The sequence below is a fragment of the Mycteria americana genome, chromosome 6 (genome assembly GCF_035582795.1).
Source record: "Mycteria americana isolate JAX WOST 10 ecotype Jacksonville Zoo and Gardens chromosome 6, USCA_MyAme_1.0, whole genome shotgun sequence".
Classification (NCBI taxonomy): domain Eukaryota; kingdom Metazoa; phylum Chordata; class Aves; order Ciconiiformes; family Ciconiidae; genus Mycteria; species Mycteria americana.
The window spans coordinates 25,336,229-25,353,136 of record NC_134370.1 but is presented as its reverse complement, the minus strand read 5'-3'; the positions used below and the strand labels follow the sequence as shown (position 1 = coordinate 25,353,136).

Sequence of the window (16,908 nt, the reverse complement as noted above, 5' to 3'; positions counted from 1 at the left end):
ACCATGGATATTCTAAAGCTCATGTTGCTTTGTGAGTCATAGCAGAGAGAAATATGTCACAACAAGAACCTAAGCTCGCATACCGATACTCAGGTAAGCATCTAACTGCAATGAGATTTCAAATAGATTTGCAACTGCTGAGCCAACTTCCATTACAGAGGGAAAACCAGCTGTGGTCCTTTCCTTCCCTGGTATCAAGGGAGAACTGTACAATGCCATGCTACCACTGGACTGCATTGCATTTGTGCTCCATACAAAAAGCATCTGATGCCTCAGTGCTATTTGTGGGGGAACTGAAGAAAATAATAGATGTCCATAAACAGTAACACAGGACTTTTCTTAAGATTACCACAAATACACCGAAGCTTGCTATACCCAGACATGTTATCTCAACAGACTTCGAACAACAAAGGGGAGTTGATCTTTTAGAAGACCTATTTTCTTTCCTTCCTTCCCAACGGAGTTTAGCATTTTCCACATCATTTTTCCCCTTGGAGAAAGGAATCTCACAATTGATTTAAGACCAGCCTGACAGGATGTGCCCAAACTCCTTACACTGCTGGTGGAAGGTAGCAGCTTGGAATAGAATCTGATATGGTTTATATCAGCCTGTCCATTCAGGATGTTCTGAATAATTACTAAAGTCAACATTTTAGCCCTTCTACAGAAATACAGCAGCTATGGCCATATCAGGGAAAAGGATATAATTTAAAGAGGAAGGGTTATGAGAGACCAGGCAGTTCTTAAAGCCTGATTATTTAGTCACAATAGTCTTCCTGCAGCTAAACTAGGAAAGAACAAAAGTAGGAGTATTACAAAAAAGTCCTGCTTTCAAAATGCCTAAAATCTGAAGAACTGAGAATACATACAAGCTGAGATAAACATGGTAGACACATGAAAAGCTGCTTCCTGATGAGGCAAAGCTTGGTTGGTGTCTACCATATTGCCCACCTGGGCCCTACCCAGTATTATTTTATTTTCAGGATCTGAAAACAAAATAGGCAAGATCTTTTCTCTTTTTTTCACAACAAGAACAGCAGCTTACTGGCACAGCTGATACACAGAGCACATGTATACAAGAACAAGCACTTGAAGAAGATCTTATTTATGTTACAGTCACTGTTACTTACTGGTTCAAATTTAGTCTTGTTTGTGATTTAGGAACAATAGAGAGTGGCAGGCGTTCACTTAAAGGTGTATGAATAATATGACCTAATGTGTTTCCCTCTATTTCTGTCCTTTTTGATTCACAAAAGCACCAAAGCAATGAGTAATAACATTCCCATTTTCAGCCAGATTTAAGCATATACTGAAAATTTATCATTGGTTTAAGTGATGTACTAAGTAAGGATGGAATTACTCACATGCTTAAGATTAAGCTTATATTGAATACTTTCGTGAAGCAGGACACAATTCTGAAGCTCTAATTTGGTAACACACTGCTTGTTATCCCCTTCACAGCTACAAGACTGAGCCCTGCAATTCTATTTATGAAGTCTCTTTGGTAATGTTTCCAGTAAATTAGTGACTAATGGAGCTCCTTACAGCTACTACGGACTGGATATTAGAGCCTTCAGCATGCAATAGTGCATCACAGAACTACATGTATGAAGGTTACAATGAATGACAGAACTTTTGGATTAGATTGGTTTTTGGCTTATATTGAATCATTTTTTAAAACAGGCATAGACATAACATCCTCTTTTTTCCTTAGAGCTGGTGCCAAAAAAAATAGTAAGTTTGCAAATGGATATTAAGCAATGCCAGACATTTTCTGGGTTTGTTTTAACAAATTAACCCTTTGTGTTCTTTTCTGGTGTCCAAATAATTGTATTGGAAGCAGATGTTCTAACCAAAATTGACACGATCAGAAGACATTATGCTCACTTATTAACATACTGTTTAATATTCACTACAACCTGTTTTAAAGAACAACAATGTGTTAACATTTAAGCCAGGAGGGATTTCTGTACACTATATAGTATTTGATGCAGTTTGTTTATGCAACAGTCTGACAGATACAATTAATCTCATGAAAACGACCAGAGTACAGCATAATGGCATATTATTTTTAAAGTAATAGAACACACTTTCCCTTTGAAAATCAGAACTTAATTAAACCATGTAACTTCAGGATGCAGAGAAAAGCTCTAAAAGAATGAAGCTCATGCTGAAGGACAGTTGAATGAAAAAATGGTAGGCTTTATACAGAGAGAATAATAGGATAATCTCCAAACAAGAGAAAGAAGTAAGAAATACCTCCAACAAACGCATCTCCAGCTCCATTGGTATCCACGATTTCACTCTGATCACTCACCAACACAGGGAAAGTAGTCACTTCATTTTCTATGGTGGAAGGGGAGAATAAAACATGAGTTACTTGCAACTATGACTTTGAAAAGCACAACAAACAATGAAAATCAAAACAATTCAAAACTGGAGCTCTGACCATTAACACGATAATTTGGATACAAATAGATTTGGTTTATAATTCTGTCTGTATTTACTGCATAGGGATACAGGAACGCATTTGATCAAGCTATTTGCTGGGGAAATTTTTGTTAATTATTTCCAGCTTAATTTCTTTTCTTTATCTCCTAATATTAAGGGCAAGAGAAAAAAAGTAAATCAGGAGGAACAACATAAAACCTGGGCATTTGGACAAGACTAAGAAAAATCCATCCTGCCAAAAGCATTGCTTCCTATCAGTTGCAGAGAGGTGATGTAGCCTCCAGAATGGCCAGTCCAGCCTTCCAAAAGTTCAACAGAAATTACTGCATTGTAAAAACCAAAATGCACATGAACTAACTAAAACAAAGCTGTGAAATAAAAAGCTGGAACTAGTGTAAATCAAAGTGCTCTCAAATTACATCTTTTTTAAAAACACATATATGTAAGAAGCCTTGCAACTTGCCATCTGACTAGATTTGGTGTCAAGATTTCAATGACTTCACCCTCTTCCTTACTATTTCTTTTTTAAAAAAAAAATATTTCCTTCTCTGCAGCTCCCTGCCCTCTACTGGCACTCGTTAAACCTATTGCAATAGGTGGATACTCAGCATCTTCACCTCCAATTCACTGCCACACCACAGTTCAACATAATTACACCACTTAGGTATGATAACTTTAGAGTTCTAGGGTTATAAATTTAATATATGCCACTAATTAATCAGCTATGGCTTTCCAGGTGGTAATGTCATAATGACGTGATAAAAATATAATTACCACCTTGTCACAATACCTTGTTAAAGTGTAAATTACCCCTGTAACAGAGCCAATGGAAGTTCTGCCTCTGGTAGTCAGTATGCATTAAACTGTCTCAGAGCAAACAGATTGTCCTTTGGCAGACAGCAGGAATTCAAAAAAGGGGAGGGGGAAGAAAAGCCTGTCAACCAGTGAAAATGAAACCCATCAGAGCTGTTTTCTTTTAATTTTTGGTAAAAATAGAACTAAAATGGGAAATAGACCCTCCAGTAGCTGAAAGCTGGAGATGAGTAGTTTCTTCACTGTCCAGCAACAGAGCAGATCATAAAAATCACTCTTACACTGACGTAGACAGTAGCAAACAAGGAAACCTAGTTTGGGAGGCATATAAAGAATTCACAGTCTCAAATCAGGCAAGTCTGTGTATGCTGCAGAGGTACCAGAAGGATCCTGGTTTCTGTGAAATGCAGTGTATCAGCTCTACTGCTCTTCACCATCTGCTACTAAGTGAACCAGGCAGATATAATGATGCTGCCTCCAGAGGGAACTGTTGGCTGGCCCACCAGGAGGGGAGGGGAGCATTAGCAACAACCATCCATGAGAGGCAAAGGAAAAAGGGTAATGAAAAACACAAGATGAATATTCCAATTAAAGAACAGGTTTCAGTCAGTTCTCAGTGCATCCTACTCTCTATCCTGTTAAAAGAGCTATTTAGAAACGTGCTTCAACGCTGTTGTGCTCTTAAGACAGTCTTCAAGAGCAATGTTTTTTAGTAATTCTAACGGGATTCATTTGAATTGGAAATCAAGAAAGAGAGGTCTTACATTAAACTCCGCCAGACAAGCAGAGTGTATTAATCCATTTCATAAGAAAGTATATATGATTTGCTCTAGATAATCCTAAAACAATGAACAAAGTGATAACTCTGTTGAAGACCCACTGTAATAAACTAACCTGCTTCCTTCCCAAGTGTGCATGGGCACACACAGATATTCTATGTTAAATACACAGTAGACACTGGCATATGCATACAAATGTATGTGTTTGGGCACAGAGAGTGAATAATGCACAGACGTTATATTTCGAATGCTGTAAATGGGGCTTGGCATCAAGTAAGACTCTATACAAGCAAACTAACACAAATGAAAGTTCTCACCATCATCTTTCTCCCTTCTTTTCCTCCTCTGTCCTGACTCCTTCCCTTAGCTCCCTCTAGTACTTGCAGGTAAGTATTGCAGTATGAGCTCTTATTCTGTTCTTTCTGCAGTAGATGTAATTGTAAGTAACTGAATTAGTCTAAAACCCCAAACACATCTAGGAATTCAGCTGGTACGAGAACAATCTTTTTTTTTCCAGTCAGAGTTTTCTATCTCTACCCGGGTCATACATTCTGTCTCTATAACTATGTATTTTCAAGAGGAGCAATATTCTCATATTTTGAAGTACTGAAGTTTCAGAAGCAGCTAGCATGGCTTTGGAGCACATACTACATTATAAAGATATTACCATCTGCACACATCCAATAGGCAAAGTATCTTTCCTTAACCTCGGGAGAACTTCCACTAACATAGTAGAGTCTACTAAACTATAGTTAACAATAATACATATTGAAAGATACAACAAAATATAACTGAGGTGGTTTTTTTCTTTCCTTCACAATAAATGAAGTCAGTTAGAATTAAAGCTGCCATTAATTTACCTTGCTACGTCTGTGTAATAGCATAAAAATAGCTAACATCTCTCACCGATCTGTGTTTTGTAACAACTAGGCACAACAGGGTGAATTAAGATGAAGCAGAAGTCTCCATTCTGAATATCCTTGCTTTTGTGACTTTAATGTTGCTTTAACTTCATTTTTGTGTGGGATCTATCATGTTATCAAACTCCCAAATCCATCATAGCAAACACAGAGACACCTTGGCTAAGTGCACTGGTCATCAGTGGCCTTGCTTTTCAAAGTCAGTTCTGATTTAATTTATCATTCTGAGAGCTTATGAAATAAAGAATAATTACATAAGTGTTTTGAAGTCCAAGTGCTGCTCCTCTGGGCATAAAATCCAGTGTTCTATTTTTAAGCAACTCCTATGGTAAACACCCTGGGACACAACACATTCCACTTGGGTATTATTTCCTGGAAGCCCAGAATTGTGAGTGCAAATTACAACAAGGTGTCTATAATTAGGGAAGTTTTAGTAATAAGCATTAATGAAATTTAAAATTTTGGGACTTTGATTCAGCTCTCTCAATGATTTTACATTAGTGAGGAACTCAACTGTTTTAGAATGATATGGAAATAATCAAAATCAAACGTTAATGTGGTGATTTCATGGGCTGAAGACAGCATCAGAATGAATCAGCTCATTGGTAAATTTAGTTATTGTTAATTTGTTGCATTATGTACATAAAGATGTGAAATCTATCTTTATTTTCCTCACGCAAAAATACATGCTAGCATATCTAGCTTAAGATATTTTTGTAGGTAAAACAGTCTGGAGAGATAATAATTGGAGAGCAATATTAATTGAAAAAACAGTGCTCCTTCCATTCTAATACATTTAAGCTCCCAAATGAACACAAGCCTATTTCATGATGTTAACTGAAACAATCGAACTCTGATGATAGCTGCAAATACTACAGGTCTGTCTTTAAACCAAATTAGAATCACAGACTACACGTCTACTCTTAGTACAGTAATAAACACCAGCAAGCAATCATTACATCCAATTAGGCTGAGTACTTTCCTTAACTGGGTCATTTACCAGTCTCTCTTGCTCTTAAAAGTAGATTAAATGTGTAAACTTACATTTAATTACCTGTAACAGAACTCTTATGGGCAACATGTTGGAGTGTCCTTAATATTATATTAAAAGAAAATAAAAGGAAGAAGGGAGCCCTAAAATATATACAAAACCATCTAGCTATTTCCTCAAATAAGCTTTTGATCCGTGGGCTGGTAGTGGTAGTACAGATGCTTACAAGATGGAGACACATTAATGTTTCTTTTGTGAGCTTTAACTTGTAAAAAAGGAACAACTGTGAAACAGAATTCTGTCCCATCTCCTCCCCACCTCTAGCCTCTCTAATTTTCTTTAGATCAGGGGCCAAAAACAGATAAAAAGAAAGGAGGGGAAAAAACCAAAAGAGACAGGAAGAACTTAACAGAACATAGAAACTTTAACTCAAAACCTATAAATGTCTCTGGGCAGCTATAAGGTAGAAGTAATGAGAAAAGTATTAGAACAAGCCCACATCAGTCAGGATGATTCTGAGCTCTTACCTCTCTCCAGAAGGTAAAACCCAGAAGCCTATAGGCTCTAAGTCTCTGCACCTTCTTCAGCATATTAATACATCTTTAAAAATGTTAGTACAACAACACTTTCTCCTAACAACCGTTTTTTCTACAGTAAGAAATGCTGTTGTTGCTGCGCTTCACACAAAGATACCATGCTTGATAACGTAAATCAAATAGATGCTGCAATTCTCCCACCATATCAGCACAGCACTGTCCAAAGTTGTAAGGCAACGTGGGGCAGGGCACTGTGCGCTGAACCCCTGGTTAGAACTCCTTAAGACTTCCAGTGATGATGTATTTCAAACCTGGCAGTGTTGATTCAACTTGTCATTTCTAAGCAAACTGAACGAGATCCTGCATTTTCAGGCTGGGACTTTCCGATAGCCGTACTGGATGAACGCTCCAGGCCCCCTGGCACTTTCTGTGTGCATGTGAAGTTTGCCTTGTTTTGCATGCCAACATCTCCTCTCTCCTCCATCTAGTTCTGCGCATTGTGTGGCCTGGTGCTGTAGCCATGTAGGGCTTGTCAGAAAAATAAGGAATTTATTTGTGCAAGTCAATGGAGTTAAATAGTATAACAACCGAGATGCAAGTCAGCCACGTGCTTTGGGATCTTTCTAATCAAATATTTTAATAATACAAAACAAATGATGCTGTATTCTAATGAATTAAATATGTAGCCAAGAAAACTTTATAACTAGTAATATAGAAGTTGTTAAGCCTTCATTGCTATAAAAAACCATGTTACCCCAAACAAGTTATAGAGTAGTTGTCATTTATAATGCACTTATACGTCTATGGTCTGATACAATTAATTAATAAATACAAATATTAATTTAGTTCCATAATAAAAGACCCACATAGTGCAATTAGGCTAAAATTCTCCTCGCAGCTTTCGAAGCAAAAGTACGTCCTTATAGCTGTGTTGGCCAAGATGCAAAGAACCGTGCCTGAGAGGTAGTTAGTTAATTTTCAGTAGAAACAGAGAAGAAGTATGATTCCAAGGACTTTGAATCTTCTGTGGCTCTATTCATGGTCTTATAGATATCTGTAGGGGAAATGACAGTGTGCAGACCCCATTTTTCCTCTTCTCCTAGGAGGTAAAGTTAATCCAAAGATGTTCAATGAAACTTGTCTTCCCTTTATAGCTTTCCTCAGACATACACATTGTCCCATTATCTAGTCAAGAGTATTTTTATTCAGAAGTCATATTCATAGCATCTAACTGAAGTGTGATTCATAGGATTCGAGTTAATAGAGGGAAGAAGGTTCCTCCAAAGGAACCTGTACACTCATACACATCAGCTATTAGCAATGATGTAAAATTAAACACTGTTTTTGCACCCAGCGTATATCCTCTGAACCTACATCTGATTCCATCTGCACTCCTGTTAATTCAACACCACTCCTTTGAAATAACTCTTGATTTACACCAGCATGAGATCACACTCAGAACTCTGTATCTGGTTACAACAATTGTAAAAAATGTAACAGCATCAACTAATGACTTATAAATAGCTTCTCTAGGCCCAAATGTGCTTTGTTTACTTTATAGAAGGTGTGGGAGCCACGTAAACGTCAGTGTTTTCTGTATCATCACTGCCAGTGCCACGAGTTGAAGCTCTACTTCATTTCTTGTATTAAATAATTCTTCGTTTGCACAAGCAAACAAAACACTATGACTGTGTGTAAACGATGGGGAAGCAAGAGGTCAACAGAAAATACTAGTTTTGCTTCAGTTTGGTGCTAATATAACATTTTTTAATATATACATATATATGCATACATATATGGAAAAATTGCCCTAAAGAACAAGCCACTGAATTTTTCTGGCATGTGTCACAATGTTTAAGGTTTAGAACGGCAATGAACTCTGTTGAAAAAGCCTTTCCGAGCACACAAGAGTATTGCCATTTGCCCGCTAGGCACAGATTTCACAGGGAGCTGAAACTGCGCCCACTGAACTGCCAGGAAATGCACTCCTCTAACTCGGCATGGCTGCTGAAGGCATAAGGTAGTGTTCAGAGCAAAGTCCTTTTCCTGTGGTCTCTGTCTGGACCAGCAAAGGGGCTGAGGACTCAGGAAAGGCAAAGGGCGTGAAGTCATAGGCACCAAAATTAAGAAAAGCTTCCGCAGATATTTCACTGATACAACACAATGACTGTCTTGGAATTACTATGAAGAGCTCGGACCAAAATAGTCCTGAAGACAGAACAGATGGGTTACAATAAATGAAACGTGTGGATTGTATGATTCTAGTCTCTATCGAGAGCATGCTCTTCTGCAGTGAGCCTAGCCACACCGGTGCAAGTACAGGGTGACACAAAAACAGATCTCACCTTGGATATTAACAAATATAAATATCTCTTCCTGCACTGTAAATCCTACATGTATTGGTTTGGCCACTGTACATCTTATTTGATCCTTAAATGTAAAAAACCAAGCCAACCCCCCCAAAAACTATTATTTTTTGAGCTGTATATGGGAATGGGAAATACAAACAAATCTATTTCTATCTGTAAATACGTAGCTCAAGAATTGAAAACACACACAAATGATGACAGCTGGAATGTCAATGTCTAACGTAAAGAATATATCACATACGTATGTCCAAGTTAAACCAACACATACGTTCTAGCTCACACGCGCTCTTCAACCCTGTGAAACTTGGCTATGCGGACTGTGCAAAAATGAAGCATCTTTCAGCTCAGAAAGCAGACCATACACTTCATTTACTGTTTGCACTGACCCACACACTAGCAGGAATGTGTGTATGTTTGTACTCCATTTCATGGTATTCTACAGACATATTTTAAACCACTGCCTAGCTGGACCATCAAAACATTGTCCTATGGGAGAATTTTCTGAAAAATATCAACCTATAATCAGGTCAAAGCAAAAGCTTATCAGGGCATTGGCTAAAAAAAAAGGAGAAAAACACATTACAATTTGATTTTGAGCAGGACAAAAACTGTATTATGCCTCACATTTTTTTATACATTAAGCATATTGCCCTAGTGGGGCAAACACACCTGTCAAAACTTGCAAGCTTTCTTAGCTATACCTCAGTTTCAGAGTGGTGAACACAGAATTCACATCATTTAAATAAATGCCACGTTACATGACAGCTTTGTTTATGCTACATGATAATCTGAGAAGCATGGGTCGTCAGTGGAGGCAGAAATGGGCCCAAGGCACTTCTATTTTACTTGAGCATCAGTAAGGCTGAAAAGAGAAGGAGCAAGCATTAGGTCACTACAGAGCAGTTCTGAAGGAGCTTTTTCTTCTGGGAGAATTTATATTTAGTTTCATAAATACAATCAGTCCATCAGAATGAGAGAGGCAGCCTTCCCTAGAAACATTACTAAAAATAAGTTAATGTACAGATATATATATATATATATTTCTCCTTAAAAAAAAAAAAAAAAAAATTAACTGGATACTAGTTGGACACTGCTGAGGTAGGTACACCATAGAAATTCTACAGCATTGCCTTTAAATATTCAAATTACATGTAGAAGTTTTAATTTTTCATCCTTTTAACTCAGAGCTCAGATCTAGAATTTTTACAATTATTTTTTCTTCTCATGCTGTATTTGTAAATTCTGTGTTGCTTTTAATTAAGATCTCCCTAGACTACTTATTTATTTTTGAAGAATGAAACATGCTTGCTAAATGAATTTTCTCAGGCTTTTGCACGTTTTAAATCTATTAGAAGATGTCACTGCAGTGGAGGCTGAAATTTGTTCTAATCTCAATGGGAAAATATTCTGCTCTTAAATTGCCAGTTAAAAGCAGAGCAACTCCACTGTTTTAATGGAATTCTTTAAGCGTTATGCCAGTCTAGAAAGAAAATTTGGCCCAAAATGAAGGAGTTTATTTTTCCCCTAAATTAGTTGCAGATCATTTCTTAGATCATTAAATAACCCAAACTACGATCTCTGTAGTATCACTTAATCAGTTTAAAAGTATTACCTAACCATTGCTGTAAGTAGGATGGTCGATCTACCACCTTTTAAATAATTTCATACTTTTTAATGTAAATTATGCAACCCTGAATTTATACAATAGTGACTACATAGTGAGCTAAGTTCATTCAGATACAGTTACCGTAATAGCAGTTTTGACAAACAGTTTCCAGCAAGAGCTCTTGAATCGTATGTTTGTGTAACAAGCCCTTTAAAGCATGGCAGTAGCATATAGGCACTCATAAAGGTAACACAACAGGTTTTACAGTGCACGCACTACTGTCATTTAAAGTAAACCCCGACGCTATAAAAGCGGGCTGCTTGACAAAACCAAAATAACTAACCCAGCAGACAAATTAAAAATTTCCAGCCTCTATGTCTGTGGAACCTTGTCAAACTCCTACCATCACCTGTCACTCTCAGTTACTTTTCTTTAAAGTTTTATTTCTGTAGTATTAAATTGCTGAATCATTCAGTTTTGAGCTATTTCAACCTAAAAAGCCAAAATAACACATTGATCTTCTTTTTAGAAGTACTAAAACATATTAAAAATCATAAAACTTTAGTTGACCTGTATAGCTAAGTTCAACTTGTGATCTTTGAAACCTAATTTGTATTCTCCTATTGTCAAGGTGACCACCAAGATATGTATTAGAAGAAAGGAAAAAAAAAAAAAAAAAGGGTTCCTGCTCTGAAGAGATTCCAATCTGAAAACCAAGGTTGGTAAGCAAGTAAATAGGTATGTATAAATAAAATGTGGACACTCTGCTGATATCATTAAATCATGAAAAGTTATGAAGAAAGGCAAGAAGCAGATACTGCTTTAAAAACCAGATAGAGACACAGGAAAAACCTCTGGGTCAGCCTACAGAGTGAGATCATTTGAACTGTAACTTAAAAATGTGGAAAAAAACAATTGGAAAATGCTTGTTACTTGTTCCTTTTAAAACCATTTCAGTAAGAAACATATACTTAATGGTTATTTAGACATACTGCCTACTTTTTTGCCATCTTTTCCTAGAGCAAATAAATCCAGATTAAAAAAAATCAAGACTTTCAATTTAACATTTTTGAATAAAACCTCTCCTTTTCTTACGGGAAAAAAAATTAATGTCTGTAACACTTAACTTACCAAATTTATATTTGTACCAAGCTTTTACTCATCTTTCCTGTTTACTGTCTTTTCATTCACCTTCTTTCCTTCCATCCTTCTCTGTTGCCTGTTGACTCCTACCAATTGCAGAAATGACTGAGGTGTCTACTGGTGACCCAGAGGCTGATTGTAGCCAACGATCCTAGCACAATTTGGATTTTTATGCCAACAAAAACTTCGAGGGCTTCATTCTTTTTCCATATAAATACAAATCTGATCTGATAGCTGCTACTCGGCGGCAGCAGAGGGGGGAGCAGAGGGCGCCAGGAAGGAACAAAACTGCTTGGGAGCAGACTAATGTTTGGAGCAGGTTTTTCTGCTGAATACACTTGTCAAACTCGACCTTTGAGCCTGTATTGTTTTACTCATCCAGTCTCCTATTTCCTTTTTCTGATTTTATTCTTAAATGCCTGTACATGTTGCACGTTCAGGCTGAAATCGGAAGAGTGGTGCTTTTCTCCTGTAGCTCTAACCTTTTACGGGTAGGCCTCCAGTTCCCTGCAAAACCAGGGAATCCACCAGTGCCCCCAGTCTCCAGCGACGGGAAGGCTGTCACTCCCCACCAATTTATCTGATTCCAGCAAAAGTGTGCTTTATGGTTGGACTTGATGATCTTAAAGGTCTTTTCCAACCTATACGATTCTGTGATTCTGTAACCCTAGCTTATCCCTAGCAGTTTGTCTTGGCCTTGAAGAACCAAACCTCTTTCCTCTTTATCATCAATTTCAAACACATTTTAGTTTCTGTATTCATTTCCCTAAGCCATTTGCGATCACAGCTTCACACGCTCTCATCTTCTAGACCAGTGTAGTGACTACCCCAGAAGCCAACAGTATCCAGCCATCCAGTATGAACATCTAACATGCTTTACTTTGTTCCTCCAAATGTCTGTTTTGGTTGCGCATACAAAGACCACTTTACAGTTTCTGTATTCTACCTTTCACAACAACTTGATTTTTGAAACGTTTAAGCTGTATAGTTAAGCAGGAAATTAAAAAAAAAGCCTTTAGGTTTTTTATATGTGGTTTTAGCCAAATATAAAAATGTCAGTGCAAAAAGCAGATACTTATATTCCATGATGCACCAGAGATTAAAAGAAAATTGCATTTTTAGCACTCTACTAACTAGTGTTTAACTGCTCACAAATGGATTTTCATATTTTTGTAGTAATTTACAGCGTGCAATAGGTAATCTAATCCACCACAACTGCACAATTTTTGACCAACTTGCTGTTGATAAATAATGCAAGTATTAGGTTATTAAATTTTTTACAATTAAGTGACTAAGAAAGCTGTTTATTGCCTTCCGTTATACCCTCTGTTAATAAGATCGTTGTTGCAGATGTTCGTGTATGCTGCATTGATGTTTAATGGTGCATGATGCTCTAGGTGGTTCCCATAACCTTGCTTTGTCTACTATGAGCTGACTCAATTGATATGATAATAGAGAAAAGAGGTCTGAAACAAGCTGGGCTGTACTGGCACAATTTGCATAACCTTTAAATTTGCCATCATTTGATAGCCAACTGCTCCTAAAAATTCTTATTCAGTTGTCAGCAACAACAATATACTGTACAAACAGCATTCTGCAATTGGACAGGTGGGGAGGAAAGAGAGGGCATGCATAGTTTATTGCACTTTTATATTCTGTCAGGAAATGTACTTATTATCAAATTTATAAAGCCAACAATTTGGAGTAGAGTTCTGCAGTTTCATTCGTGACCAATTGCTATTAGCCACAATGCCTGGCCTGGCATCTTTTCAGGTTCACAGTACAATATCACAGTGTCGGATTACAAGGGACATAAATATTTGGTTCCATAGACTCCGCTCTGATTTAGTTTTGACTGCTAATCACTGGGGCAGGGAGAGGAATCAGGATGGATTAGGAGGGCACTGGGGGGCACAGGGTAGTGGAGTACAGCAAACAAAATCAATGTAAGCAGCCCTCCAAACTTTAAATCTGGTTTCTGACGACTCTGTGTATTCTTTTTAAACAAACATTAGTATTATATCATTCAGTAGGTATAGCCAAAGCCTAACAATATAAAAATAGCTCATGTTTACTGTATTCACTAAATCTGCTGTCTGTATATATTTTAAATCAGGTCTGCTTACTTTACTGACTTTATTATTCATAACAAAGAAAACAACTATGGTGAAAATAAGCCAGAGCCTACTTTCATTCAAATGGGATCAACTATATAAATGTTATTTTTGTGGTATCCAGAGGTTTATATCTAAACTGCCACTTCATATTCTATATTATGCTCAGGTGTGTCAAGGTCAGGTCATTGGTATATGAATAACATGCGCAGCCTACTCTTCAGATACAGCATTTAAACCTTTTCCACTTTGCTTAATCTGTAAAACCTACTGTGGAAATCACTGAGCCAAATAGATCATAAAATCTCACAATTCCGCTTTTAGACAACCATTTTTGAGAACTCCAATTAGCGCCCGCCCCCCCCCCCCCAAATATTAACTCTAGATGTTTTGTTGTTTTACACAAAATGGATCCTAAATCCCCAAAGTCAGGTGAAGCAGGACCCATTCAAACCTCCCCTTTGTCCACTTTTTCCACTAGCCAGGATCTATGCTCTGACACTCCTGGAGCTAAGGATTTGTCTTCCATTCAGCCACCTATTTCCCACAACTTCTATTGCCTGCAACTGGATGCTACAGCAGAGAAAATTCTAATCAAAGGGTCAGTTCCTGCAGTTAATTTTCGTCCAGGGTCACCATACATACCCACATTTTACTCTCCTTCCATTCTGTGCAATTATTTTATAGTGACTATTTGAGCAGGTGAAGATTAGAGGCTTGAAAACGTAAGTTCCATCATTTATAGCAAAAGCATGACATGGATAGCTACAATTTAAACTTTTCTACAATGTTCATTCAACTGTAATCACAAGATGGGAAATAAAATCTCTAAATTAAAGATGATAGGCTATCAGAGTCTGTAGGGCACCTTCTGAGTAGAGATTCTGCTGTTCAAACTCCTCGGTGATGATTTGTTATGAAGTGAACTGCTGCCTAATAAAAAAAGGCTAAAACTGCCAAAATAATGGAAAAAAAAGATCTTCGACAGTAGATATTCTGCCTAGATGCCAGTGGTCAAAGGGTCCAGTTCTTTATGCACCTCATTTGTAACAGACAACAAAGAAGATACCTTAAGGTAAAATGTGTTATAAAATCTTTCAGCATACATAAAGCGCAGTTTTTGTATAACCTCTAGGTAGACTACAAAAATTGAATCAGAGATTGCAGACAAGGTACAACACACAAAAACCCACATGGATCAGTATAAACCATTAATATTCATGAATGTTTTAAGTTCTCCATGGTCATAATCAATATCCAATGAAGTTAATGAGATCTTTCCATTGATTTCAAAAGACACTGGGTTGAGCCCCAGAGACAATAATATCACATTCTCTGCAAGCACTCCAGCTGATAACACATACTTTGATAAGTTGCTACCCTCCCATCCAGAATTTCAGCAATGAACAAAAGATACATTATCTTATTTCAAACTGGTTTTGCAAAATGGGCAATATACCATTATAAAACTCAATATGGAGCATTTAATATCTTTAATTGAAGAGCAGAGCCACAGTAGTTACTTGCGATGTTAACGCCAATATGAGATCCATAAATAAGACAATCGTTATTTAAGAAGGAAATGAAGGAAAAAACCTTAATGTGTCATCCTCCCAAAAGGTTGAGATTTTGTTTTGTTTTAACTTTGAGCCTCTAGAAAGCAGTGCTTCAAACTCTTATGTCTTCTAACACATCTAAGCCCATCCAATAGATTTAATCACTGATAAGTAGAGTTATAAGTTCACACTGGCCTTGACCTTGGGCAGTATGACATTATCTGAAAACCATTAATGGTCTGAAACTAAAGGAAAAGCTCATTAATAAAAGCAAAACCGTACAAAGGTACACAGGCAAAAAAAAAAAAAAGAAAAAGAAAAAGAAAAAAAGAGGAAGTTTTATTAAAAGTATTGATCATGACCTAGGGCACTGCAGACATTGATCTTCCCACAGGAAAAAAAGGTTAAGCCAACAAATTATTGATCTATTATGAAACCTGCTGAACAAGCCATACATTTAATTTCTTACAATGAAAAAAATAATCACACCAAATTAGGGTAAAGAGAAAATATATTTCTTAAAAATTATTGGTAAAAAAATTATTATCTGATTAATTTCAGAAAATAGCCACCCTGTTAGTATGATTTGAACCTAAGTGTTGGGAGGTGAGAAGCCTATGCACTGTAAACCTTTAAAGCATGGGTTTCAGATTTCAACTCATTAAACCATACGTTTTTAAGGAGAAATGGGTAGCATCCAATACCGAATATTGCAGCAACACAGAATGCATGTATAGAAAAGGACAATGCTGAACTTTAAACTTAAACCATAAATTTAATGAAAAGTTTATAGGATAATTATTTTATATGAAACAGAATTCTGTAGTTTTGGATTTTCTTCAGTTTGTTCAAAAAGTCATAAAGATATATTTAAACTGACATAACATTGTAGCTGCAAAAAGAGTTGCTGAAAAACTAAAAGTCACCAGAAGTTCATGTTTGGTGTACATGGAGAGAGCTAGGTGTCATTTTCAGAAAACAAGGGATAACCTTGACAAAGTTGCATCACTTACATGTACACGTGAAAAGCACAAATTAAATTTGGAAGGCTGTCATTAGTTCCAGTGCTTCCCAAGTACTGAATGACCGATTCTGCTGTCTCACCATTCTTTTAATACAGTTCTGTGATAAAAACGTTGGTTTTCAGTATATGAGGTGTCAAAGAGATGGTTTCCCTTCTAATAGTATATTCATGGCTCTGTCCCCTTATTTGCTCTTTGCTTTGCAGACGTAATTCTACAGTATTACCAGTTGATCCTGAAACAACTTTCCTTCCAACTTTGGAACTACAGTCTTTATTGCTAGATGGAATTTCAAAATAAAATGTCATGTTTTATGCCTCAGAGTGAGGCTCCACAGAAACTTCAGCCACTATAGTTTGCACATACTATAGGCTCATCCTTGTCTCCTCCTACTGCAAATCCTGCCTTCTGTCCTCCCATGCTGGCAGTAGTACTCATCTAGACCCTGCAATGAGCTGGTTCAGAGAGCTCAGTACCGTTCCAGAGTAGCTTTCTGCCAGTCTGTGCGGGCTGGTGAACGGGTTCAGCACATGGGCAGAGAAGTGCTGGCAGGGTGGAGGAAAAGCAGGGGATGGAAACGTGTGTCCTAGAATGAGTCAATGATTTCT

General features: G+C 37.1%; 1 protein-coding gene across 4 annotated transcripts in view; it reads right to left on the bottom strand.

The window, feature by feature from the left end:
• The window catches only part of ADK (adenosine kinase), a 299,685-nt gene that overhangs the window by 16,349 nt on the left and 266,428 nt on the right, over positions 1 to 16,908 (bottom strand). For all 4 annotated transcript variants that reach the window (XM_075505130.1, XM_075505131.1, XM_075505132.1 and 1 more), the window contains one exon: positions 2,260 to 2,346. In XM_075505130.1, the coding sequence (XP_075361245.1) occupies positions 2,260 to 2,346 (87 nt within the window). The remainder of the gene's footprint in view (positions 1 to 2,259; positions 2,347 to 16,908) is intronic.